At 45.0% G+C, this 27,034-nt stretch overlaps 1 protein-coding gene across 5 annotated transcripts in view; it reads right to left on the bottom strand.

The window, feature by feature from the left end:
- The window catches only part of GREB1L (GREB1 like retinoic acid receptor coactivator), a 729,370-nt gene that overhangs the window by 308,384 nt on the left and 393,952 nt on the right, over positions 1–27,034 (bottom strand). For all 5 annotated transcript variants that reach the window (XM_029591103.1, XM_029591107.1, XM_029591104.1 and 2 more), the window contains 3 exons: positions 26,597–26,719; positions 3,136–3,270; positions 1,377–1,514 (listed from right to left, as the gene is read on the bottom strand). In XM_029591103.1, coding sequence (XP_029446963.1) covers positions 1,377–1,514; positions 3,136–3,270; positions 26,597–26,719 — 396 coding nt within the window. The remainder of the gene's footprint in view (positions 1–1,376; positions 1,515–3,135; positions 3,271–26,596; positions 26,720–27,034) is intronic.

The following is a 27,034-nucleotide window of genomic DNA, read 5'->3' as shown; positions in this document are numbered from 1 at the left end:
GTTTTCGCTCCCTCGATGGTCTGAGTCTTACGGTGTCGATGGCGATGTTTTTCCCTGTGATCCCCTCGATCCTGAGGGGGAGTGGAGGGTGTCGATTGCCGAGAAGTCGTCGATGGTCGTCACCGGTTGGTGGTCAATGCTGGCGTGAAGTTGATGGTGCCGGTTCCGACGACATCGATGCGATGGACGGAATCGGGGTTTGAGCATGGAAGAGAAGTTCCATCTTCTCCATTCTGGCCTTGTGACCCTTAGGTGTCATTAAGGCACATTTGGTGCAGGTCAAGACATTGTGCTCGCATCCTAGGCACATTACACAGACTTTATGGGGGTCTGTGATAGACATGGTGCAGGTACAGTCCGGGCACTGACGAAACCCCGACACCATGGCCATGGAAAAAAATCGAGCCGCAGTACGGTCGACGGCCAGTAGGCCGTGAGGGCCAAACTCGACGGTAATCAACGGAAAGACAGGTAAAAACTTACTGGAGTACCGCGGACTGAGAAAAGTTAGAGGGGGGACCCCTGTGGGGCAATTTAACTTTAAGAAATTCCGTGAGGAAAATTCCTGTCAGAAATCTCTTCAGAGCTCCTTTACCGCGAGGCTACTGCTGCGCGGAAAAAAGAAGACTAAAGGGGGACCCGTACTGGCTGCAGGGTTAGTGCCATGCTGGGCATGCCCAGTAGGGGCCAGTCAAAGTTCTAGAAACTTTGACAGAAGTTTTCAGTGATTGGGCTCCATCCTGATGATGTCACCCATATGTGAGGACTACCATCCTGCTTGTCCTGTGAGTACACACATACACAGACTAGGGAGAAATAGAGGAGCACTAGCCTAAGGGACCTATGTACTAAGCATCTTTCCTACTGACAAACGATGGGGAAAACATCAGGCCCAAAGTGACCACAAATTAGAACTGGAAACATGCAGGCAAAAACTGAACTGGAAACTCTAAGAAGAGAGACTCTGCATGGAATACAATACTGGAGTATTTCCTCTTGTGCCATGCAAAATGCAAAGAAATAACAGATGCAAGTTTCCCTGGGCTGACTGAGAATATATCACATAAAAAGGCACAGGAAATAAACTCTGTATAATCCTTGGCAAAACAGGAAAACCATCAGCTATACTAGCAAAATATGTTGTATAAGGACAGAAATATAGTACGACCAGGTACAAAACTGATCACCAGAACCTTGCAACTTTCTTTGTTATTTCTCTTTTCTACTTTTTAATTTTGTTTTTCTTTTATTGCTTTGTGTATTACTTTGACAACATGTATTAACTGTCATGACAAAAATGTTCTTGCAACAGACAGACAGAGAAAGAGAGAGAGAGAGAGAGAGAGAGAGAGAGAGAGAGAGAAGAATTCTCTCACCTTGATCACCAGAAACACAACCAGGACTGGGTGATGTGGAATGAGGCACAGGTCGGGAGAGTGCAGAAGTTAAAATAGCATTTCTTCCTCCATTACTATTTCCACTAGCAATATCAGCAGTGCGCAGTGAGAGAGGAGCTGAACACAACACAAGGCCAAATAACCATTAAGCACTCTGTTTAACACAGAAACTTTTTATTTATACATCGTCAGACATATAATAATCTATAAATAGCAAACTTCGGGCCTGATTTACTTACGTTTTTTTTTTTTCCCATTCTTTGTTTTATGGTTCAAATGCTTAAATAAATGAGACCCTAAAAGCCTTGCAAATCATCAATATAAACCAACGTAGGCACAGAATACTAAAACAAACAGCCCAGAACTGGGATGACACTGAATAATAAACAAAAACTAAAGAGTCAATCAAAAAAAGAGTTTGGTGCACATAATTCATTCAATAAACTGTAGTGAGAATGCAAAGACGAAATATATCCAAATATCTATGCAATAAAAAAACATACAAATGACCAACTTTTAAGTTATCCATCTAAATGGCAAAACCAGCATATTCAGCCAAAATTTATCCAATTAAATTACAGTCAGATAAGTAGCTATCTGGCTAGAATTTAGCCGGATAAAAAAGGGGCATTCTGAGAGCATTTGGGGGAAATGGTTGAGTTATCCGGTTAACATAGCTGAATATCAAGTACATCCAGCTATATTAGCCAGATAATTTTAAAACTGCTTCAGAAGTGGCTTAACGTTATCTGGCCCTGTGTGACCAGGTAGCTTTCTACTTAGCCAGGTATCTTAAAAGATATCTGGTTAAGTAGCACTGGGGCTGATGTAATAAAATTTGTGGAAAGCAGGTGCTGACTTTTCAGCGGGCGCCATGCAATAAACGAATTAGGAGGTTGCGCTAGCAAGGAGGCGCTAGGGTCGTTAGCGCCTCCTTGCTAACGCGACCCCGCGGTTACCGGCGGTCTGCCAGTTATGAACACCGATGCCGATATACTCGGCATCGGTTTTCATAACTGCAGCCAGCTGGTTATGAAAACAGACGCGTCAGTCTTGAAAGCGGCCGGCAGAGTTTTGGTTTTTTTTTCCCTTTTAACTTTAAAAAAAGTACAGAAAAGTAGTTTTTTCTGCTTTTCTGTACTTTTTTTCAGTGCGCTCAGCGCCTGCTCCAGGCAGGCGTTAATATCTGAGCGAATTTGTTGCCAGAGGACATGCTGAAAACTGTTAGTGTGGCTCGGTTTAAAAAACATTTGGACAAGTTACTGAGAAAAAGTCCATTAACCATTATTAAGGCGGACTTGGAGGAAAACACTGCTTATCCCTAGAATAAGTAGCATGGAATCTATTTATCTTTTGTGTTCCTATCAGGTATTTATGACCTGGACTGGCCACTGTTGGAAACAGGATACTGGGCTTGATGGTCCCAGTATGGAAAATCTTATATTCTTAAATGCCACTAAGTACAAAATACATAACACAAACAAAAAATAAAGGCAATCTAGGAATGAGACCCTGAAAGCAAGCCATAAAATCAACCCACAGGAAATTTCACATCTTGAGGAATCTGCAGAATTTTGTTACTTTATGCCTTACTGGTAGTGGGAAATAGAACGCAGAGATTAAGTGTTGTGGATTAAATAGTGACAAATTGAAAACTGAAATCCTTTGCTCTGGACTTCGGAAAGTCTTTATAACCACAAAAGCAATCAATATTGGGATACATGAAAAATAATCTAACCTGTGGTAAAGGTCTTTCCTACAAGCTGAACAGACAAAGCCAGTGGCTTCACAATGCCCTTGTTGCGAGAGAGGTCTTGAGTTCCACTTAGGTTGACAGCAGCAGATGCTTTAGCAGGACTAAGAGCGGGTGGGTCTGGAAAGCAAAAGGTTACAATGGTTCAATCATGAGGTCGAGTAAGTGGTATGACATTGGGTGTTTAGCGCCTCAAATTTTTCCCCTGGTCTTTCAGAACTACAAATACACATGGTTTTCAAGTCACCCCAAATACTCAAATTCACCAGGTTCTAAGACGCAAATATATCTAAAGAATATTCCTTATGGGTATCCTGAAAACCAGACCAGCTGGTATCTCTCCAGGACTAGAGCCCCCCCCCCCCACCCCTTCCTATCCTGGTATCATGAGGACCTAGAGAAGCTGGGTTGGTGGGCCGTGGGTGATGAAACTGCAGCACCAGTGGTAGTGACAATCCCTTCCCCCTTCTTTTCTGCTTCATCCTCATCTTGTGCATGGGGACAGAAATTTCACTGGTATACAAATTTTTAGAAGTCATCTGCTTCAGCGATAAAATGTGCCATTAATGTTGATGTGCTGAATTCAAACATGTCAAGTAAACCAGCTGATTGGCTACTGTTTCCATATTTAAGTTTTTTACATTTTAAAACTCAAACAAGCTTCCACTTGTTAAAAACATTTTACTCCTTTATACTGTTAAGATAACAAGACTTCGTTATTGTTAATATTATACTGTTAAGATAATAAGACTTTATTATTGTTGTGATATAAAGATAATTGGACCCTGTTGTTGCACCATAACATTTTATGATGCACCATAAAATTGAAACGAGCTTCCACTTGTTAAAAAATTTTACTCCTTTAAACTGTTAAGATAACAAGACTTCGGTGACTGTTAATATTATACTGTTAAGATAATAAGACTTTATTATTGTTGTGTTGTAAAGATAATTGGACCCTGTTGTTACTGATATCAAATTATCCCTAGAGTTACTATGTAAACCGATGTGATATTCTTTATCGAATGTTGGTATAGAAAAACAAACAAACAAACAAATAAATAAATGTCTGTTGCATAGCTAGTAGAGTTTTAATCAAAAATTATAAACTTAGGTCTTTTTGTGTATTTGATTGCATTATATTTCACCTGTCCTGTTTATGTAACCCTAACAATTAAATCAGCAACAGGATTACAGAAATAAAATATACTATGAAACAAAAGGTCAAAAACATACTTTAGTCCTTATTCAGTGGCTACATGGCTTTTCTGGCTCTTGTTGTGATGAGTGGTGAGGAAATGAGCCCTTGGTGCTATGGTGTAGTTGATGCTGCCTCATAGAAAAACCTACACGGCCCATGCCAAGAGCTGGCGAATGTTCCCTGTAATGGGACAGGCTGGAGCTTTGCCTACATCAGCTACTTCCCCCGCAGGTTGAGGTCTTGGGTTCTGGCAGCTGGTAGGACTTAGGTGGGTTCTTAAGAAAATCAGGAGTGCAAGAGTCTGAGGGCACGCTGGGGTCAAGACAGGCAGCAGACTGGAGAAGCCGGAGACAAGTCAAGGTTGGAGCAGACCAGGTCAGGTCAGGTCCAGGTGGCAAGCAAGCATGGTCAGGTCCAAGGTGGCAGGTAAGAGTGGTCAGGTCCAAGGCAAGAGGTCAGTATCAGGAGATCAGGCCGAGAATGAACAAAGACACTGGACCAGTGGAACGAGGAGACAAGACAAGATGGACCAGGCAAGACAGGACTAGAGAAGGCAAGGCTAGACGAGACAGGATTGGACAGGGCAGGCTGGGCAAGGCAAAGCTAGATAGGAACACAGGGACGAGCTGGAAATAGGACCGGGCTGGAACACAGGGACAGACTAGAATACAGGAACAGGCTGGAATGCAGGAGCAGCATGCACTGCTAAAGCGTGAGACCCATTGCTGAGGGAAAGATAGGGCGCACAGGCTGCACTTAAATAGGGCCCTTTAAATATAGGCATGCACCAAATGCGCATGCCTTAGGGGAGGGCTTGGAGGAGCTGGAAGATGGTGACATTCAGCCGCAGCGTCGATGTGCTAGCGAAGCGAGATGGCCCTAGTCACAGGAGGTGGCAGCCTGGCCACGGATGAGATGTTGCTATGTCGCGGGTGAGTGAGGTGAGCCGCAGGTCCATTCCACGAGCCAGTGACTGTGATACTTGTATTCAGTAAATGGAACATCTCTTGTCACTGTCCAGCAACAGTCTGCAACCACTGATGGGCTCCATTTGTCCTGATACTATTTTTCCATTGCAGCAATGTCCTATTGAAATCGTTCATTATAGCTCATCGCTCTCTGCTCCGCATTTTGATGGAAAAAAACTCTAGAGGAGCATGCAAAAAAAATTTGTAACTTATCATTAAAATCATCCATTGTACCTGAAGACTGGAGGATAGCAAATGTAACCCCAATATTTAAAAAGGGCTCCAGGGGCGATCCGGGAAACTACAGACCGGTTAGCCTGATTTCAGTGCCAGAAAAAATAGTGGAAAGTGTTCTAAACATCAAAATCACAGAACATATAGAAAGACATGGTTTAATGGAACAAAGTCAGCATGGCTTTACCCAGGGCAAGTCTTGCCTCACAAATCTGCTTCACGTTTTTGAAGGAGTTAATAAACATGTGGATAAAGGTGAACCGGTAGATATAGTATACTTAGATTTTCAGAAGGCGTTTGACAAAGTTCCTCATGAGAGGCTTCTAGGAAAAGTAAAAAGTCATGGGATAGGTGGCGATGTCCTTTCGTGGATTGCAAACTGGCTAAAAGACAGGAAACAGAGAGGAGGATTAAATGGGCAATTTTCTCAGTGGAAGGGAGTGGACAGTGGAGTGCCTCAGGGATCTGTATTGGGACCCTTACTTTTCAATATATTTATAAATGATCTGGAAAGAAATACGAGTGAGATAATCAAATTTGCAGATGACACAAAATTGTTCAGAGTAGTTAAATCACAAGCAGATTGTGATAAATTGCAGGAAGACCTTGTGAGACTGGAAAATTGGGCATCCAAATGGCAGATGAAATTTAATGTGGATAAGTGCAAGGTGATGCATATAGGGAAAAATAACCCATGCTATAATTACACAATGTTGGGTTCCATATTAGGTGCTACAACCCAAGAAAGAGATCTAGGTGTCATAGTGGATAACACATTGAAATCGTCGGTACAGTGTGCTGCGGCAGTCAAAAAAGCAAACAGAATGTTGGGAATTATTAGAAAGGGAATGGTGAATAAAACGGAAAATGTCATAATGCCTCTGTATCGCTCCATGGTGAGACCGCATCTTGAATACTGTGTACAATTCTGGTCGCCGCATCTCAAAAAAGATATAATTGCAATGGAGAAGGTACAGAGAAGGGCTACCAAAATGATAAGGGAATGGAACAACTCCCCTATGAGGAAAGACTAAAGAGGTTAGGACTTTTCAGCTTGGAGAAGAGACGACTGAGGGGGGATATGATAGAGGTGTTTAAAATCATGAGAGGTCTAGAACGGGTAGATGTGAATAGGTTATTTACTCTTTCGGATAGTAGAAAGACTAGGGGGCACTCCATGAAGTTAGCATGGGGCACATTTAAAACTAATCGGAGAAAGTTCTTTTTTACTCAACGCACAATTAGACTCTGGAATTTGTTGCCGGAGGATGTGGTTAGTGCAGTTAATATAGCTGTGTTTAAAAAAGGATTGGATAAGTTCTTGGAGGAGAAGTCCATTACCTGCTATTAAGTTCACTTAGAGAATAGCCACTGCCATTAGCAATGGTTACATGGAATAGACTTAGTTTTTGGGTACTTGCCAGGTTCTTATGGCCTGGATTGGCCACTGTTGGAAACAGGATGCTGGGCTTGATGGACCCTTGGTCTGACCCAGTATGGCATTTTCTTATGTTCTTATATCTTTAGTGACATGTTGCAGCCACAGCTTTTGTATGCCTTGTCTGTCTTGTTGTTTCTGAGAAAATTTGTTAACACTAACTGGAAAGTTTTCCATCCTGTCTTTTCCTTGCCATCAATGTACAGTTAAATGCATCATCTCAAAGAAGTTCATGAATCTGAGGGCCAATAAAGACACCTTCCTTTATCTTAGCTTCGCTTAACCCTGGAAATTTACCATCGAGGTACTTGAAGGCTGGTTTAGTTTTGTCCATGGCCTTGACAAAGCTCTTCATCAGACCCAACTTGAATCGTAGGGGTGGTAACAAAATCTTCCTTGATAAAACAATGCTGGATGCTGAACACTTTTCCTCCCACTGTCAGAGTGGCCAGTCTCTCTTGATGTACTAGGAATCTCTTGCACATCTATCTCATTCACAGAGGAAACAGCAATACTTTGTGTATTCAGTCGGCAGATTGCATCATTCATTGTTGTACCCAAAAAGCAAGAACTGTCCAAACCCAGTCACAGATTTATTCATAGATTCAGTCAAAGATGTATATTAGTCATTTATGGTTTAATTAGAGATCCCTTCCCTTCTTAACTCAATTATCTTCTGCAATTCCCATGTCAAAGGTTGAATATACTGACCCAGTAGCATATCTTGAAAACTAAAGCCAATCAACAATTTTAGGCATCATTTTCATCCCCAGTGACCCAGATTTAGTAAAATTTGACTAAATTCATTTCAGAAGCATTTTGGCTGTAGACTAGTGTTTTCAAACAGCCTGTACAGTGGTTAAAGTCTTCATGTATATTATACACACAGACTTTACTAAGTATTTTCAAAGTGAAGTTTGCTTTGAAAATACTTTGGTAATTGGCTAAGTACATGCACACATACACTCATGTGAAATTATACCTTCTCTTCAAAGGGCGTTACTTATGTGTATACAAGCCGTTAAGCCCGTTAAAACGGGCTACATCCCTCTGTCTCTCACCTCCCCCTCATTCTCTCTCCCCTCACTCTTCACCACCCCCTACCTCCCTCCCTCACACTCACCCACTCCTCCCCACCCTCCCTCTCCTCTCACTCAGTCCCTCCCTCCCACTCAGTCTCACTCCCTCCCTCCCCCCTCTCTCCCTCCCTCTCACTCACACTCAGTCCCACTCACTCTCTCCTTTCCCTCAGTCCCACTCCCTCCCTCCCTCTCCCTCAGTCCCACTCCCTCCCTCCCCCCCTCACTCAGTCCCACTCCCTCCCTCCCTCCCTCTCCCTCAGTCCCACTCACTCCCTCCCCCCCACTCCCTCTCACTCAGTCCCACCTCACTCCCTCTCACTCAGTCCCACTCCCTCCCTCTCACTCAGTCCCTCCCCCCCCAGTCCCTCCCCCTCACTCAATCCCTCCCTCCCTCTCACTCACTCAGTCACTCCCTCCCACTCCCTCCCTCCCACTCAGTCCGTCCCTCCCTCTCTCTCTCTCCTCCCTCCCTCGCTACTGGCCGCTGCCACCGCCCGCTACCCCACCGCCGCCACCGCCGCCCGCTGCCGCTACCGCATCCGCTGCCACCCGCTACCGCTACCGCCCGCTGCCGCCACTACCACCGCCGCCCGCTGCCGCCATGGTTTTTTTTTTTTTGACGCTGCCTAAGACCGACGTGCTTGCCCGCACATGCGCAGTAGAGCTGCTCTCTACTGCGCATTTGCGGCACGTCGGTCAAGCGTCGTTTATCTAGTTAGATATGTACATGCATTCTTTTTAAAATTGAAAAGTATGCCTGCATGTGCTGACTCTGCTCCTCAAAATGCCTCTCCTCAGTGCACACAAAACTAGGTTACACACACACACACACTATTATGTGTAGTGTTCCCAGGTCAATTTTGGATCAGGCATTTACACATGCACAAATCCATGTTTTATGCACATAAATGTCTTTGAAAAATTTCCCCCTTAAAGAACACCCTCATCTCAATAACTTACATAAAGCAAAACCCAAGGAAACCTGCTAGTTTCTCATGGAAGCGGTTAAGTGATGGGATGAAATAATATAACAAAGGAAATACTATAATGAAACAGCAAATTCTCCTCCTACGGCTAAGTGGTCGAGTCTTTTTTCAGAAGCTCTCTTTTGAAGCTCCACAATTAAAATTATAACGCAGCAGGGGCCACTCACCCAATCAATTTCCTTGACTGACTGATATGCACCCTTGTCTTCCAACCCACCCACCCCAATCCCACCTTGTATTTCTGGTACAGTTTCAGCGTGAGCAGTAGATGGGAAGTCAAATCGTTCCACTGCTGGCATGGGTGAACCTTTCACCACTGAATTTTTAAAATGGGGTGAGAGGTGGGCAGAATCCCCCCATCCTTATAAAGTACCCGACAAAAAGTAGTAGAATTACCTGTTATTTTGTAAAATATAGATGCTACATTAGGAAATCCTTAGCCTACTGGCTTATGACATAGAAATTTTACAACTAGATAAGTACTCTTTTTTTAAACGTTTTTGATGACAGAGCTCTGCTATCTCCTCAAAGGGAATATATGCACCTAACCAAAACGTAGCAGAACGGAATTCCGCCACCCCAAGGGAAGTACTAAGTACCGGCAAATATTTAATGTTTTGAGAAGCATTTGCTTACGATAGAACATTGAGTTTTAATATAATGTTGAAAAAAAGACAAAAAAGAAAAAAGAATTTTAAATTGTGCATGACCAATGATTAAAGATGGCCCTTTAGCAGTACAATGAATGGGCGTTATGATGGTCACCCATGAAATATGAGTTATATGTAAGGATTTTTCCGGGTGTTAAGATTTTTTGTACAGTGTATGTGAAAAATTTGAAAGATAGTTATTTGATGTCATTCTGAATATCATAGAAATTTTACAGACAGAAAAATACAATTGAAAATCAGCATTATATTATACTCTTGAGAAAATATTTGAATACAACCTCGTCCCAAATTTTCTATATATGAGAAATACTGAAATACTCAGAAAACTGCAGGGTAGGAGTAAAGTGAAAGAATAGCCCACTGATTAGAACAGCAGAAAATGACACATGTAAGCCAGGATTCAAAGCCTGGCTGACTCTTCCTGCAACCGAGGACAAATCACATCACTCTCCATTACCTCAGGTACAACATAGACTGTAAGTTCTCCAGGGAAATAAGTACAGTACCTGAATTGTTACTCACCTTCAGCTCAGATTTGGAAAAGGCAAGTAATTAAAAAAAAAAAAAAACAAAGATGGAAAGTTTAAAATTACAGAGACTGAATACACAAAAAAGAAAAATAAATGGCAACGCAGAAAAATTAATTTGAGAGTATCAGGGGAAATAGCTTTTTTTTGTGTTGATCACAGCAGAACTTCTGGGTAACCTAGTCTTGTTTATTTCTTTAAGCCTATACACTTAAAATGGATGTATTTACGTATCCAGCAAATAAAAAAACAAGATGCAAACTATAAATGAGTGGAAGCATTGTTTATTTGGTTTTACTATACTTGCTTGTATAAAGGGAGAATCATGTACATAAAACAGTATGTATATCATCACTGTTCTTCAACTATGGAATCCTACATGGATTATTTTTCATACGATTCAAAAAAACTAAAGTACAGCCATTCTGTTGCGTCGGAAGTGGAGCCTTGGGCTGAGGTGGGGTTGACGCAACCCGCAGGCAAGGACCTACGGGTCTCCATCATCAGCAGGTGGAGTGGGCGGAAGCTAGAGGCCACTGGAGTTTCACCTATTCCAGGACCGCATTCCCCTCGGGTTGAGCCTTTGGGTGCCGGGGCTGGCAGGACTTAGGTGGGCCTCGAGGTTAAGTAGAGGTGATTCAGCCCAGAGACAGCAGCCAGTAGATGGCGTAGTCCTGTCCTGGACAGGATTCGGTACTGGACCTCAGGCGCCAAAGGAACAATAGGTAACTGGAGGCGCTCAAGCAAAAGAAGGCCTAAACCTTGTAAGTCCATGTCCAGAGGATAGGCGAGAGGAGGCGTCACTGACAGGCAAGGATCAGAGCTGGCGGCAAGTGGAAGCTGTGGAAACTCTGGACACAGGATAGTCTGTAGTGTAGTCGTTCAAAGCAAGGGTCAGGGCACAGAGAAGGCAGGCATGGTCAGGTGTAGCAGAGGTTCGGGGCTGGAGAGAGACTGAAGAGTAGTCAGGCGTAGCAGAGGTCTGAGACTGGAGAGAAGCTGAAGAGTAGTCAGGCGTAGCGGAAGTCCGAGGCTGGAGAGAAGCTGAAGAGTAGTCAGGTGTAGCGGAGGTCCGGGGCTGGAGAGACGCTGAAGAGTAGTCAGGCGTAGCGGAGGTCCGGAGCTGGAGAGATGCTAAAGAGTAGTCAGGCGTAGCGGAGGTCCGGAGCTGGAGAGATGCTAAAGAGTAGTCAGGCATAGCAGAGGTCTGGGGCTGGAGAGAAGCTGAAGAGTAGTCAGGCGTAGCGGAGGTCCGGGGCTGGAGAGAAGCTGAAGAGTAGTCAGGCGTAGCGGAGGTCCGGGGCTGGAGAGAAGCTGAAGAGTAGTCAGGCGTAGCGGAGGTCCGGGGCTGGAGAGAAGCTGAAGAGTAGTCAGGCGTAGCGGAGGTCCGGGGCTAGAGAGAAACTGAAGAGTAGTCAGGCTTTGCAGAAGTCAAATCCAAAGAGTCCGTCCAACACAGACGAAACAGGAACAAGGAGAAGAGGAACCGGGAACCACAGAAAACAGGACATAATGAAAAGACGAATCTTGGATCAGCAATGAGTTCTTGGAATACGAGGAGACCTGTTGCAAAGGCAACGCTATGGAGCGAGGCCTGAGCTTTTATACGCTGAAGAGTCTGACGTCAGCATCCGGGTCTGTGGCCAGGTTCCCGCCGCGGGCCCTTTAAAAGAACTACTGATGCGCGTGCGCCTAGGAAGGGGCGCAGTGCTGATGGCGGTGTCTCTCGGCGGGCCACGTGGAGAGGCCTGACAAACAGGGACATCTTGGCTGGCAACACTGGGTAGAATGGCAGGCCCGGAGGCACTGGAGGGAACCAGAGGTCGGAGCTGGCGGCCCACCGCCACCACTGAAAAGAATCCAGGAGCTGGAGTCTGTCTGAAAAGGTGAGAGGGCTGTGCTGCGGGGCTGCCGCAGGTGGCATGCATAACACACCCCAAACAAAGCAGCAGCTTCCATCACAGCCAAAGAAAATATGCATTTCAGCATTGTTAAAATCTTGGTCCAGCAATGCTGTACTAGATACAGACTTTTGCAAGAGGTAAATATTCTCCAACACAGAGGGGAATTTATGTGCAGTACAGAGCTGAATTACCCTATCATTAGAACCAATATGTAAACCCCACCCGCACCCCCCATGTGGGTAATGATATGTGTTGACAGAAAAGGCTTGAACCAGGTCAGCTGTGAACTGCTGTGTATATATGCAGGTAATGTGCCACCATTATCACAAGAAGATAGTGGCAAGAGGTTAAAAGGATTTGTTGATTGTGATTTAATGGCATGCAAACTATGTAAACAGCAAATAAAGGGAAGGGAGCTGATAAGGAGAAATCAATGTGGAAGTTATGAGCTGTCAGGTGAGAACTCAGACAAAGGTGTGTAAATAAGAGATTATTCACAGCTTCCAACAAAATAGATGCCTGTGTGTTCATCAGCTGAGCTGAGAGAGAAGAGAGTACAGAATTAACTAGGATACAGATAAAATGCTAGATCATTCTTCTCCTTCCCTGATAAGGTACACAATGCTGTTCACAGATGAACCTAACTGTCATAGACAAGGGCCAACTGAACACAATGACAGATAAAGAGCTGCAAAGAATCATTGTGCACAATGGTTATCAATGGCTCTCAAAGATGCATTTCATCAGCTGATTTAATACAAATGCAGAAATCTAAGCATGCAGCATACAAGATTTCTAAAGAACCAGAACCTGTTGGCAACAGAAAAATTACAGCTAAATGACATTCTGAACACAAACATATATGATTTGTAATTTTATTTCCTCAGATGCAAGCAAATAAGCAGCATTTTATTTCAGGAGAGGAAACAAGTGAGGAAAAATAAAGCACATGCATGAATGTGGAACTTTTTTTTTTTTTTTTTTTTTAACTTTTGACTCTACTAATATGGGCTTTATTGGATTTAAGCCATTTTGTCAGATGTCAGGACTGTGCTCCACCTTTCTCCCTGCTTTGACTCAGATTGATCCATGAGAGGTATCAAGTCCCCAGCTACATTACAGCACTTTCAGCCCTGATTAAAAAGTGCTAAACAAAGCGAAGAGATACTACTGGATGATGCATTTATAAAACAACTCCAGTTGGAAAGAGAGAAAAGCCTTCAAGGTGTGAAGAGTTTCCAAATTATGATGGGTGGGGGTCACAGCAGTTTTAGCTGCTTTACCTCTTATTCTACTCCCCATACTCACCAGCATGTATGTATGTGGGTCCAAAAACTGTGATTGTGATACATTTTATAATTTAATTTTTTATTTATATTCTGCCTTTCATGACCTGTCAGCCACTTCAAAGCAAATTACATTCAGGTACAGTAGGTATTTCCCTTATCCCCAAAGGGTTTGCAATCTAAGGGTCTCATTTACTAGGGCTTTTCTCCCAGTGTCTATGGCAAAAAAAGGTTAGGGGATAATTTTCAAAAGGATTTAAATGCTTAAAACTGGATTTTATATGTGTAAATACACTTTACTGTGCACGTGGGCTTTTGAAAATTGCTATAATGTATGCCATTGAATTATCAATGGGTTTTATTTGTGTTAAATTCACTTATTGCATGTAAACTGTTTTTTTTAAATTGCTATGATAGTATCTTACATTTGCATGCATAACACCTTTAAAAATTCACCACCTACATAATTAATGCTCTAAGGGCCTGATTCATCAAGGTATTTTCCCATATACACAGAATGGGAGAAAAGCCTTAAGAGTGAATTTTAAAAGCACGGAGTGTGTAAAAGTCGGGAGATATGCACAGCAGGAAGTTAGAACATAAGAATATAAGATAAGCCATACAAGGTCAGACCAAGGGTTCATCAAGCCCAGTATTCTATTTCCAATAGTGGCCAATCCAAGTCACAAGTACCTGGCTAGTACCCAAATGTTAAATAAATCCCAAGCTACTATTTTTGGTAAGAAGCAGTGGCTATTCCTTACCGATTAATAGCAGTTTATGGACTTTTTCTCCAGGAACTTATCCAAAACTTTTTTAAACCCAGCTATACTAACTGCCTTAACATCCTTTGGCAATGAATTCAAAGCTAAATTGTGCATTGAATGAAAAAATATTTCTCTGATTTGTTTTAAATGTGCTACTTGCTAACTCCTTCCATTATATTTAAAGAGTAAATTACCAATTCAAATTTACTCCTTCAAGTCATAAGAAAATAGGATTTGCCATACTGGGTCAGACCAAAGGTCCATCAAGCCCAGGATCCTGTTTCCAACAGTGGCTAAGCCAAGTAACAAGTACCTGGCAAGATCCCAAGGGGCAGATACATTCCAAGCTGCTTATCCCAAGAATAAGCAGTGAATTTCTACTACTCTATCTTAATGGACTTTTCCTCCAAAAACTTGTCTAAACCTTTTTTAAACGCAGCTACATGTTGGTGCGCGCATTATAAAATATGATATCCGAGTGAATATGCGCGGTGGATTTTAACATCTACGTGCGAAATTGGGAGCGGATGACCTCCTCCGCACAGAAAGGGGGAAATTTTAAAAGCTCATGCGCGGCGAAAGGCACTGTCCTGCCCTTCCCCCCCCCCCCCCCCACCTATACCATGGCTCCCCCCCTGGCCTGCCCCTTTTTCAGGGCCTGGCACTTCGGCACGTACTGGGATTTACACGCGTGGCTGGGCTGTTGTAAAATGCGCGCAGCGCATGCAAGTCCAAACCACACGCATAAACCCTAATATTTGCTCCTGCGGGCCTTTGAAAATTTACTTGATAGCTTTCACCACACCCTCTGCCAACGAATTCCAGAGTTTAATTATGCGTTGAGTAAAAAAGCAGAGTTGTTTACCTGTAACAGATGTTCTTCAAGGACAGCAGGATGTTAGTCCTCACAACTGGGTGACATCATCGGATGGAGCCCGGCATGGAAAACTTTTGTCAAAGTTTCTAGAAATTTTGACCAGCCTACTGAGCATGCCCAGCATGCCGCTAACCACAAGTCCATATGAGGTCCCTCTTCAGTCTTATAACACAGAATTAGCAAAAAAGGAACAACCAAAAATGGTGTGAGAAGAAATTCCAATTCTGCGGGAAGGTGGGCAGGTTCCGTGAGGACTAACATCCTGCTGTTCTTGGAGAACACCTATTACATGTAAGCAACTCTTCTTTCTCCAAGGACAAGCAGGATGGTAGTCCTCACAACTGGGTGATTAAGTAGCTTCAGGCCTCTCCAACTATGAGCAGCAAAAACAAGTGCAAATGTGCACAACAACTGCAGCCGTGGAGACTAGCCAAGCAGGCCGTCACCCAAGAGGGGAACCAAGGCAGGAGAGTTGGGTTCATGGCTGAGAGAGATTCTGTAGGACGGATTGTCTGAAATTGGAGTCCTGTCGCCCATCCTTGTCTAGGCAGTAATGAGAGGCAAATGTATGGAGTGAACTCCAGGTTGCCGCTCTGCAGATCCCATGAATAGGAACCGACCGTAGGTGCGCTACTGAGACTGACATGGCCCGGATGGAGTGAGCACAAACAGGGCCAGGAAGCTTAAGCCCTGCCTGTGCATAGCAGAAGGCGATGCAATCAGCCAACCAGTAGGACAGCGTCTGTTTAGAAACAGCAACACCCAACCTATTTCTGTCAAATGGAATGAATAGCTGAGTGGAGGTGCGATGGAGCACCATCTGTTCTAGGTAGAAGGCGAGTGCTCTCTTACAATCTAAGGTATGGAGGAGGGCATATTCACCTCGATAAGTATGGGGCCTCGGGAAAAAAGACGGTAATACGATGGACTGGTTGAGATGGAACTCGGACACCACTTTGGGTAGGAACTTAGGATGTGTATGGAGCACCGCCCTGTCGTGACAGAACTTCGTGTAAGGCGGGTACGACACCAGCACCTGCAGCTCACTCACCCTGCGAGCCGATATGACCGCAACTAAGAAAAGCACTTTCCAGGAAAAGTGCTTTAGGTCACAAGAGTGTAACAGCTTAAACGAGGATTTCATGAGCTGTGAGAGAACCACAGATCCTAGGAAACCGCCAGGGGGGGCAAGTAGAGGGTTTGAGCTGAAGGAAACCCCTCATGAAACGTTCCACCAGCGGATGGCAAGAAGTAGCAGAACCATCCATATTCTGATGGTATGCTCCTATGGCACTTAGGTGTACCATCACGGAGGCAGTCGGTAGGCCAGATTCCAAGAGAAACAAGCAGTTCAGAAGAGCTGAGGGGGAGCAGGTGAAAGGGTCTAAGCCGCGACCTTCACACCAAGAGGAGAACCGTTTCCACTTCAGGTTGTAGGACTTTCTGGTGGAAGGTTTCCTAGACTCCAGAAGAACACGAGATATGTCATCCGGTAGGCCGAGGGCCTCAACCATCAGCTGGTCAACATCCATGCTGTGAGGGCTAGGGACTGGCGGCTGGGATGGCGGAGCCTGCCCTGGTCCTGTGTGATCAGGTCTGGAGCCATTCCCAGTTATATTGGGGGACACACCTCAAGTTCCAGAAGGGTCAGGTACCAGACCTGATGGGGCCACAAGGGTGCGATTAGGATCATTGAGCCCTGATCCTGCTGCAACTTCTGAAGTATCTTGGAGATGAGGGGGAAGGGGCGAGTAAGCATACAGCAAGCCCATCCCTCAGTGGATCGAGAACGCGTCAGCCAGCGACCCCCTTGCCCCTCCTGCCTAGGGAGCAAAAGCAGTGTTCTTTCCGGTTCTCCAAGGAGGCAAACAGGTCCATGTCCGGGGTCTCCCAGTGGCTGAAAAGGCAATTCGTCACCTCCTGCTTGAGGGAACACTTGTGTGGCCTGAAAGTCTGACTCAGGGCATCGGCCAGGGCGTTGTCCACCCCCAGCATGTACACCGCCTGGAGAGTTATACTGTTGGCGATGGCCCATCTTCAAATCAGGACTACCTCCTGGCAGAGGGGGAATGACCCGGTTCCTCCCTGTTTGTTCAGGTACCATATGTCTGTGTGCACCAGGATTACCTTGTTCGCTAGAAGTTCCTGGAACACCCGTAGGGCATACTGAACCGCCCTCAGCTCCAGAAGGTTGATTTGGAGCTTCCTTTCCTGACGTGATCAGAACCCTTGTGTGCACTGCCCTTGGACGTGCGCTCCCCACCCCTTCTGTGTAAAAAGGAGGGCCATGAGTTCTACCTTAGTATTTGATCGTTTCCTACTCCTCCCCATCCTGGAGCTGGTGGAGAGCGGGGTGAAAATCACTGGAAATGAAGCTGGTAACCCTGGCGGATGATGGACAGGACCCAGTGATCCGGCATGATCAAACTCCATTGGTCCACAAAGAGTTGAAGTCGGCCCCGAACTAGAGGGTCTAGGGTTCCGCGGCTGGCTCTGATTCCCTCGCTGCCAGTGAAAAACCAGTGGCAGGGTTTTGCAGCGAGGCCATGGATGCCCGAGGGGGCCAAGACTGCCTTTGCCTGGGTTTCCCCACTGGTCGCTGAGGCCTAGACCTCATGGCAGGAGGGTAATACCTGCGGGGCCAGAAAAAAGGTTGCTTCGGATATGACCGAGCAGGCTGGGTCAGAAGTACTAGCTGACAATTGTCGAAGGGTCTCTTGATAGTCCTTCAGCTGAACCTCAGCCTCCTTGATCCGGTTGCCAAACAGATTCTCTCCAGTGCAGTGCAGGTCTGCCAGACAGTCCTGGACCTCTGGGCGCAAGTCAGATGCCCGTAGCCAAGCTGTGCGCCGGGCCCCAATGCCTGCTGCAGCCAACCTCATGGGTGTTTCAAACATGTCGTATGCTGTACGGACATTGTGTTTGTCTCATTCGAGGCCCTGCTGAACCACACTCAAACTCCTCCTGATACTGCTGAGGAAGGCGCTCAGCGAACTCCTGAGCTTGTTTCCACAAGTTTCGAGAATATTGCCTCATGTGAAGCTGATAACATGCTATGCGGGCAATGAGCATGGTACTCTGGAATACCTGTCGACCTAAGGCATCTAGGGCTTTGTGCTCACACCCCAGCGATGCCTACACATGGGTGCATACCCTTTTAGCTTTCTTAAGGTGTGGGAGTTGGCAGCGGTCAAACCCGGTGGATGGTTGTACCAGGTACACCGCGTCCGTCTTTTTGTTGACTGGAGCTAGAGGATATGCGTACAGAAGACCCTCGCCCCAATGCTGGATGAAAGTATTTCAGGCTGGTTTGTCACGTGTCTTGTACAGGGAGGAGAACAGAGGAACCTTCCTGTTCCAAGGCGCAGTGAAGAGATCCATATCCAGGCTTCCCAAGAGGGCAACCAATAAAGTTATTTGAATCTGAATCACAAGAGAAAGGATTTTTCCAGGGCCTTTAAATCATACCAGTTGCATTACAGCATATCAAGACAGCAGAGTTTGTGTCTTTATTCCTGGATTCATTGACCAAGGAAATGATATACGGTACAGTGCACAGTAAAAGGCAATAACTGCATTTTTACTTTTTGATCCCTCATACTGTATGCAATTTGACTCTATATAATGCACATAGAAATTTTACCCTGTTTCATTAATCTTTGTTTCTTATTGGTATTCCTATTATAATCTGGAGGGGAATGGGTGAGTGGAGATAGAAGAAAACAAGACATATACTATGCAAGACATCGTTACTACATGATCCATTTGACTGGAAAAAAAGATGTATATTAGGGTGCAGAAGGCAGAGTTTGTGACTTTACTAACCAGCTCCACTTTCTTCTGGATAAAGCATACGTTTTCCTTGTCACTCTTGACCTCTGATTTTTCAAGCTCAGAGCTCCAGGATTTGGCTCCTTTTCTGTTGTTAAGAAGTCTATGAACAGGAGAGGAGTAAGGATGCTGATCTGCCATTATTTCAACTGTACACAAATGGCATGCAGGAAATTCAGGCTCTTTGGCCCCTTTTCTGCCAGGCTCACCAGAGCCAGAAACGCTGTTAACAGAAGATAAAACCGAAGATCTGTTGTACCTACATTCACTGCAAATGGCTGAGAATGAGATTAAGGTATAGGCTTGTGATGTCCATGTATCACACAAATTCTTGATAATCAAGGATTTTTTCGAATAATAAATCATGGCCCTGGGCTCACTATTTTTTTCCGGATTACAAGAGTTTTTATAAAATAGATGTTTCCATAAATGGTGCTCTACCGAAGGATTCCCCAAGCTATGGCATAAGAGCCAGATGCAGCTCTTGGGTGAATTTTGTCCAGTCCCCAATAGCAATGGCAGAAGGAACTTCATCTGGCCCACAGCAGCAACGACAGGAGGAGTCTGATCTGGCCTGCAGTGGTGGTGGCAGACGTGCATTCCACTGCTACCACAAGCTCAGATACCTGAAGCCAGAGGTGCAAGTGGCAGAACATCAGAGTAGCATGGGTGGAGCATGCCAGTGCAAGGCCACCACTGACTGGCTGCATTAAGCATTGCTAATGTTAGTGCCACTTGCGCAGGTGGTACCACTTGGGTCAAAGACAGGTAGAGGGGCTACAGCACAATCATAAGGAGTTTTCAGCCACTGTGGAGGAAGATGCAGGCTACAGAGAGGAAGACACTGGTAGAACTGAGCTGTGGGTTCTATGGGCCTGCCAGGGAATCCCAAGTAAGAATGGTGGTTCCTGGAGCTCCCAATTGTGCCACCATCTGTTTGGAGTTATTGGCAAAGGGACATACACATCATCCCTTAAGGAAGCAGGCCCTAGAGGTGCAGAGTTCAGACATCCTCATTATTATAACCCAGATATCAAGTGTAAGTGTCTATCCCTGGATTTGGGTTTGCAGAGGGATTGTTTTGCTCATACCACACATCCTTCATGTTGCAAGAGAGGGTAGTGTGAGGAAGGGAAAAGGGAGAAGGGGAAGGAAATAGAATGAAAGCAAGAGTGTATAGGGGTGTGTGAGTGAGAAAGAATACATCACACACATACAAACACAATATCCTACCATCTATTCACCCTCCACCCTCCCTTTACTTCCCTAGGCGGGAAGAGGAAAAGGCAGTGAGCAAGGATGCCAACTTTGGAATAAAGGGGATGGAACAGCTCCCCTATGAGGAAAGGCTAAAGGGATTAGGGCTGTTCAGCTTGGAGAAGAGAGGTCTTTAAAATCATGAGGGGTCTAGAACGGGTAAATGTGAATCGGTTATTTACTCTTTCTGATAATAGAAGGACTAGGAGGCATTCCATGAAGTTAGCAAGTAGCACATTTAAAACCAATCGGAGAAAATTATTTTTCATTAAACGGACAATTAAGTTCTGGAATTTGTTGCCAGAGGATGTAGTTAGTGCAGTTAGTGAAGCTGGGTATAAAAAAGGTTTGGATGAGTTCTTGGAGGAGAAGTCCATTAACTGCTATTAATCAAGTTGTCTTAGGGAATAGCCACTGCTATTAATTTCATCAGTAGCATGGGATCTACTTGGTGTTTGGGTACATGCCAGGTACTTGTAGCCTGGATTGGCCACTGTTGGAAACAGGATGCTGGGCTTGATGGACCCTTGGTCTGACCCAGTATGGCAATTTGTTATGTTCTTATTATTACTATTACTTCTATCTACCACACCTCTACACCACTGGGAACCCTGCCCCCTTGCCTTCTCCCTTTCTTAGCATTTCAAATCATCAAAAGGTCCAGACATTTTCCCACCAAACCTTTCCCAGCAAACAATTCTGGGAGGCACCTCTCCTCCCTCTCCCAGCTCAGCAAACTCTGAGGAAGACCTCCCCATCACCCCCAACCCTTCCAGGTCCTTAAGGTGATATAAAATGTCCTATGAGGCCCTTCTAGAAAAGTTTGGGGACACCAGCTCTACTGTATTTAAGATTAAGAAGAGTAAGTGCTAGAATTTAACATTCTAAAAGAAAAACACGGCCTTGCACAAAATATCTATAGATAACTCCACAATAAGCATTTATTACTTCAGAACCTAATACAGATAAAGTGTCAATGAGGAGCTTTTGAACTTTGAATTCAGAATTTACTTGAGAGAAGCATATTTGTATCTACAATACATAAATATCCAAGGGAAGATGAGCAAAATGTTGTGTGAGAAGCTTGGCACAGATCTGGCAAAGAGAAGGAATTGTCTCAGAAACCAGGCTTGGTCAATGCTGTCTCAATAACTTACATCTCCAACCACTGTAGAGAAAAGCAATATAAATTACTCCAAAGATTCTATATTTATCACCCGCTGATCTTTACAAAGAAATATAAGCCTGCTGCCCAGGAAGAAAATTTAGCACACACCTACATAGAATACTATTATGCAATTTTTAAATAAAAATCACAAAGCAAATATAGACCTTCGGGGTTAAGCCTATAAACATTATGAAAGCCACCCTTTAGGAGATCAAACAGGGTTGTCAATTTTCAACTATGAAAATTTCAAAAACTTGGAGGTTAAGTAAAATTTTTGCCAATGGTGTCTTTTTACATAGGACTATACATTCCCTCTGCATCTGTGGACTATGTCCTGAGAGCCCCCAGAGCAATCCCTCAGCATCTCTCTTTTGTGTTGCTTGGATAATGGGTGGCAGAACTCACGGCAGGGGATGCAGGTAGAAGAAGGTGCATAGCTTGGAACTTGTGGCTACCCTAGTCGCCATGCTGAAAATGCTGCTCTGGCTACTGCCTGCCTACGTGGCTGAGTACCTGGGACTGAGTCTGGTCAAAGTAACATTGTAGATAACAGCAGACAAAAAAACCAAATTGGCCCATCCAGTCTGCTCAGTTAAGTTTCATCCACTTTGGGTAGATGCATATATTTAAGCAACCCGACACTAAATCCCTCCTCCCCCCAAATCTTTTACCTGTTCTCTTAACTCTTTTCAATCTCTGCCCTCCACAGCTGTCCCAATCATGAACAAAACTGCCAGTGATGGATTCCACCACCTCCTCTAACAGGTCACTGATTTCTTAACAAAACCAATACTTAAGCCAACACCCATGCCTCTTTCCATGTCTTATCACCAAGTTTTGTATTAATCCCCATAGCCACCAACATTAGTGATGCTGTGGTAAATAAAGATCCAGCCTCCCCATGCTGATTTAAGTTGTTTTAGCCATGGTACCTCCATTCAGGTCACCCCAGCCTTTTTGAAGGTCTGATGCCGATGTACCACTGCTGTTTAGGACTGTAACCACTGTTTCATGCAGGCCACCCCAGTGGCTTCTTAGAAGCACAAGGGAGACATTCCATTGCTGCTTAGGGTTGTGATCATCACTCCATTAGCATCCTCTTGCTTCCAATGATCATGTGTTTCTCCTAGGACAAGCAGGATGGAAGTCTTCACACATGGGTGATATCATCAGATGAAACCCGGCACGGAAAACTTATGACAAAGTTTCTAGAAACTTTGACTGGCACACTGAGAATGCCCAGCATGCCACTGTCCATGCATCTGCATAGGGTTCATCTTCGGTCGCTTCCTTTCCACTGAGCTATCGTCTTACGGTTGTAGAGCTCTGCTCTCTTTTTGTATTTTCAAGTAATTTCCCGGTCGGTTCCAACTATTCCTGCATCGAGGTTCCTCTTCTTCCTACTGGCTTAGTTAGTAGGGCAGCATGGTAAGTTTTCCTCCCTTCTGTGTGGTCGATTCCCGGTGGGTTCTCACCCTTGGTGACTGCTGGGCCCCAACCGCTTGCTGGGTCTTTTTGTAATGGCACCGTTGGGTTTTCATCGATGCCTCCAATGTCCGGGGAAGACCGGGCTGAGCATCGAGAAAAGTCCCAGAAGCAATGCTACCGGTTACAGTCTTTGCACGGCACTGGGCTCAGGTCAACACCGGCGTCTGCTGTGATGCCCCTGAAGGGACCCCGTGGAGAGGAGGCGCCATATTCCATCGAACCTGGGAGCTTCAGGCGTTCCCCACTGATGCCGGTGCCGGGCACCAATCTCCCTTGGGGCTCTGAAGGAGATCTGGTGACGCCTCCTTCTCCTCCACTTGACTTGTCCTCAATGGACTTTCAAGAGGAGCTGGACTACAGGGTGCAACTGGCAATGGTCCAAGTCCTGCAGGGCATCGAGCTGCCGGCGCCAGAGCCTGCATCCTCGATGTTGGCACCACTGCTGGAGCGCCTCAATGTCCTTCTTGGCGTCCTCCCCACACAGCTGTTGCCAATGCCTGGGGTCCATCGGCCACCGATGCCTCCTCCGACCGGTGCGATTCCCATTATGGGTTCCAAGGAGGAGGAAGGCCTGGCACAGCCCGCAAAACTGCCAAGGCCTTTAGTTCCATGATCGGCGTTCCCCGGTCCGGTTAAGGATCCATCGCGAGCCTCGGTGGCCAAGTTGAGGGCCCTGGTGTCTCTAAGTGATCTTAGTGAAGAAGATGCTCCTTATGACCCATGGGGGGAAGATACCTCCAAGTCCTTGTCTGATGACTTGGGGGGATTTTCCCTCGGACCCGTCTTTTTTGGAGGAGTGGTGCCAGTCCCTGCCTGAAGACTTGACCTTTGCGGGGTTTGTCCGGGTCATGACAGAAACCATTCTGTTTCAGCTTCTGATGGAAGAAGATGCTGGGCATAAGATGCTGGAGGTTATCCAGTTTGTCGATACCCCAAAAGAAGTGGTGGCTGTTCCCAAACATGAGAGCTTCATGTAGAATTTGGGAACACCCCATGTCCGTGCCTCCGGTAAATAGGAAAGCTGATGCTGTTTATCTGGTTTCAGCAGGCCTTGGGTTTTGAGAAGTATCAACTCCTACATCAGTCTGTCGTGTTGGAGTCCGCTCTCAAGAAGGCCAAGCGTTCCCGTACTCATGCTTCTGCCTCTCAGGGTTCAGATCACAGAGCACAGGATGCATTGGGCAGGAAGGTGTTTCAGGGTGCCATGTTGCTCACCCGTATTGCTTCCTACCAATTGTATATTACGCAGTACTCTTAGAACCTATGGAAACAGGTCCAGGAGCTGTCCGAGTGTCTATCCCAGCAGCAATAGGATGCTTTCTTGGCTCTTGTCCAGCAAGGTTTGGAATGCGGCAAGCACGAAGTATGCTCCACCTACATCGTGTTTGAAATGTCCGCTAGGGTGGCAGCGGCGGGCAATAGTGCCTGCAGGATGGCCTGGCTCTGCACCTCTGATCTCTGGCTAGAAATCCAGGAGAAGCTCACGAACTTCCTATGCGCCAGCGAGAAAATTTTTGGTGATAAGGTGAGAGATGCTGTGGCTCAGTTGAAGGATCACCATGAGACCCTTCAGCATTTCAGCCAGTACATCAGACCCGCCATCTTCTGCCAGGAAATCCTCGCAGCAGGGCTCACAGAGGTCTTTTTACCATCAGAGGAAATATTATCCTCTTGCCTCTCATGCCCATGCTCAACGTGGGAGCTCTAGGGGCTACCCGAGAAAGCAGCGGACCCCCCCAGGCCCCAGCCACTTGACCATTCGAGTGTTGGAGTCCCTCGGGTTTGTCATCAGCTATCTGAAGTCCCATCTGGTCCTGACTCCACAGTTGACCTTCATCGGCGCTTGGCTGGGCACGGCTCAGGCCAAAGCCTATCTGCCTTGCGATTGGGAGCTCACACTGGTATCCCTTGCGGGTCTGGTTCACCAGAGCCGGCAGATCTCGGCCTGCCTCATGCTTTGTCTTCTGGGTCAAATGGCTGCCACTGTCCATGTTACGCCCTTGGCTCGCTTGCATATGCACAGGGCCCAATGGACTCTGCGGTCCCAATGGCAGGCCATCCAGGTCCTCCACGTGCGCATCCGCATTACGCTACCGCTCCAGGCCTCCTTATATTGGTGGGAGAGCCTGCCCAATTTGGAGCAGGGGTTTCCTTTCCATTTTCCCCTTGTCATTCTTACAGTGTTTCAAATAGATTCATGAGAAAATCACTCATCATTGATAGCTCTGTTGGTTCTTTTGATCCAGGAGAAGGCAGATTCATGTGCAGTGTTGACACTTTTATGCAAATGTATGCAAATGAGGGTAGGGTCAGGTGTCTCTCCTCTCCCTGGACCTCGTCCAGTCCTGGCCTATGGAAAAGTTGGCAATCTTGGAGGGGAGAGGGCGAAGGAAAGGACTAAAGGATTCATGCCCTAGATCTTTTAAGTACCTAGCAATGCCCTTGGACACTGGTCACACTGTAGGTACAGCAATCTCAATTCGTGGAAAGGGGGAGTTTGAAGAAGCTGCAGACAGCGGTCTAAAATCCAGACTTTTTGAAGATATTTCATCCTTCCCACTGGCTTCTGGACATTAGTACAAAAATCTGTAGAGTCGAGAAAAAATCTGGCCACTTGGCAACTCTAAGGGCAGGATATCAGTATTAGTTGTACTCACCACACGAAATCAGGAAATATGAATTGTCCAAAAAATGCATACTGATGAACTAGTTGACTTCAAAAGCTTCTACTTTAACACAATATGAAAATGGAGAATATTTGACTATTTTGTAATCCTGAGAAAGGAAGAGACAGATAAATGGCAAGACTTTTTAAATTCATTCCCCTACCATGTAAGGAACCAGAGGCCTTCAATTAAAGGCAAGGAACTGTATCAAAAGAGCATTCCTACCATGAAGAGAACACCTGTCCAAAGACGCCTAAGCTCAGATTCAAACTATAATCCTACCCATCTCTCCTCAACCCTCACTTTCTGGTTCTCTTGTTTTCTCTTTTCTTAACTTCGCATTCCACTATACAGTTAAAGTAATATAATATGTATATGTATTTCACTGTACTTTAATAAACAAAAACAAATTTGCACTAGCAGCATTACATATAAACAAAGGAATTTGGAAGCCATGAAAGTTTGCACCTTTAAACATTTGTTAACCAAATATAAAGTACCATCTTTAACAAAACACTTTATCAGTTCTTTCTTGGCAATACAGTTAAAAGTTTGGTATCCTCTTTCCTAACAAGGAGATAAACTTTGAAACCAAAGTCCAAATATGCCTCTCCAAATTATCTTCAAACTCGTATTTCCCCTTTCTGAACAAACTGGAGCCCCTATTAGGCAATACAACATGTGACTCCAACCTTTACCAATAAACATTTATCTACTTAGGATCAGCATAGTCTTTATAAATTATAAATTAAACTATCTTTTCTTCTTCTTTTTTTTTTTTTTTTTTTTTTAAGAACGGCAACTGACAAGCCACACACTTCTGGAGAAACTCCAAGATTAGAATCCCTGAAGCTTTCTTTATAATTAACGAAGGCCCAGATTGCCACAAGTTAATTCAGGACCTCGGAATGAATGGATAATTTCTGGTATAGCTTGCATTCAATTTCTAGATTTACAGTGCAAGGCAGAGATGTATAATACAGTTGGGAGTCTGAGCCAATTCCTTCTCTTATCCCTTCTGCAGCTGTTATGCAGTAGGCAGGGCAAGTCCTAAAAATCCTAAATAGGGGAATACATACAGAATGTGTACTGTACCTGTCGGTGTGAATCCTGATTTGCATCCATTAGCTGTTCCATTTTCTGGGGTGGTAGCCAGTGAAACCAATGGGTTTGGTTTAGCAGAGTGACTTGCAGCAGGTGATTGTCGGCTTCTACATTCTGGAAATCAACAAGTTACATTTTACCATGACGTGACTGATTTGACAGGCCAGGTACACTCTGTTACACATTCAGAAGTAATAAATGCTGAGAGAGACGTCTTTTATTGTATCATAAAATCACTTTGTGCACTCTGAGGGAAAGAACTACAAAAACTAAATACTTTTGCCAAACCAAACCTTACAAAACAATTTTCTCATACAATAAGAGAGATGTGTTCCAGCACCTACTAAATTAGTATAAATAACAGAGTCTACAAAAAATTACAAAGGATGAAATTAAATGTATTTAATTACTGTTTTAGTTTCTCTTTCA

This window comes from Rhinatrema bivittatum, chromosome 2 (genome assembly GCF_901001135.1).
Source record: "Rhinatrema bivittatum chromosome 2, aRhiBiv1.1, whole genome shotgun sequence".
NCBI classification, from domain to species: domain Eukaryota; kingdom Metazoa; phylum Chordata; class Amphibia; order Gymnophiona; family Rhinatrematidae; genus Rhinatrema; species Rhinatrema bivittatum.
The sequence above is the reverse complement of the archived record's forward strand: the minus strand, read 5'-3'. Positions and strand labels throughout refer to the sequence as shown.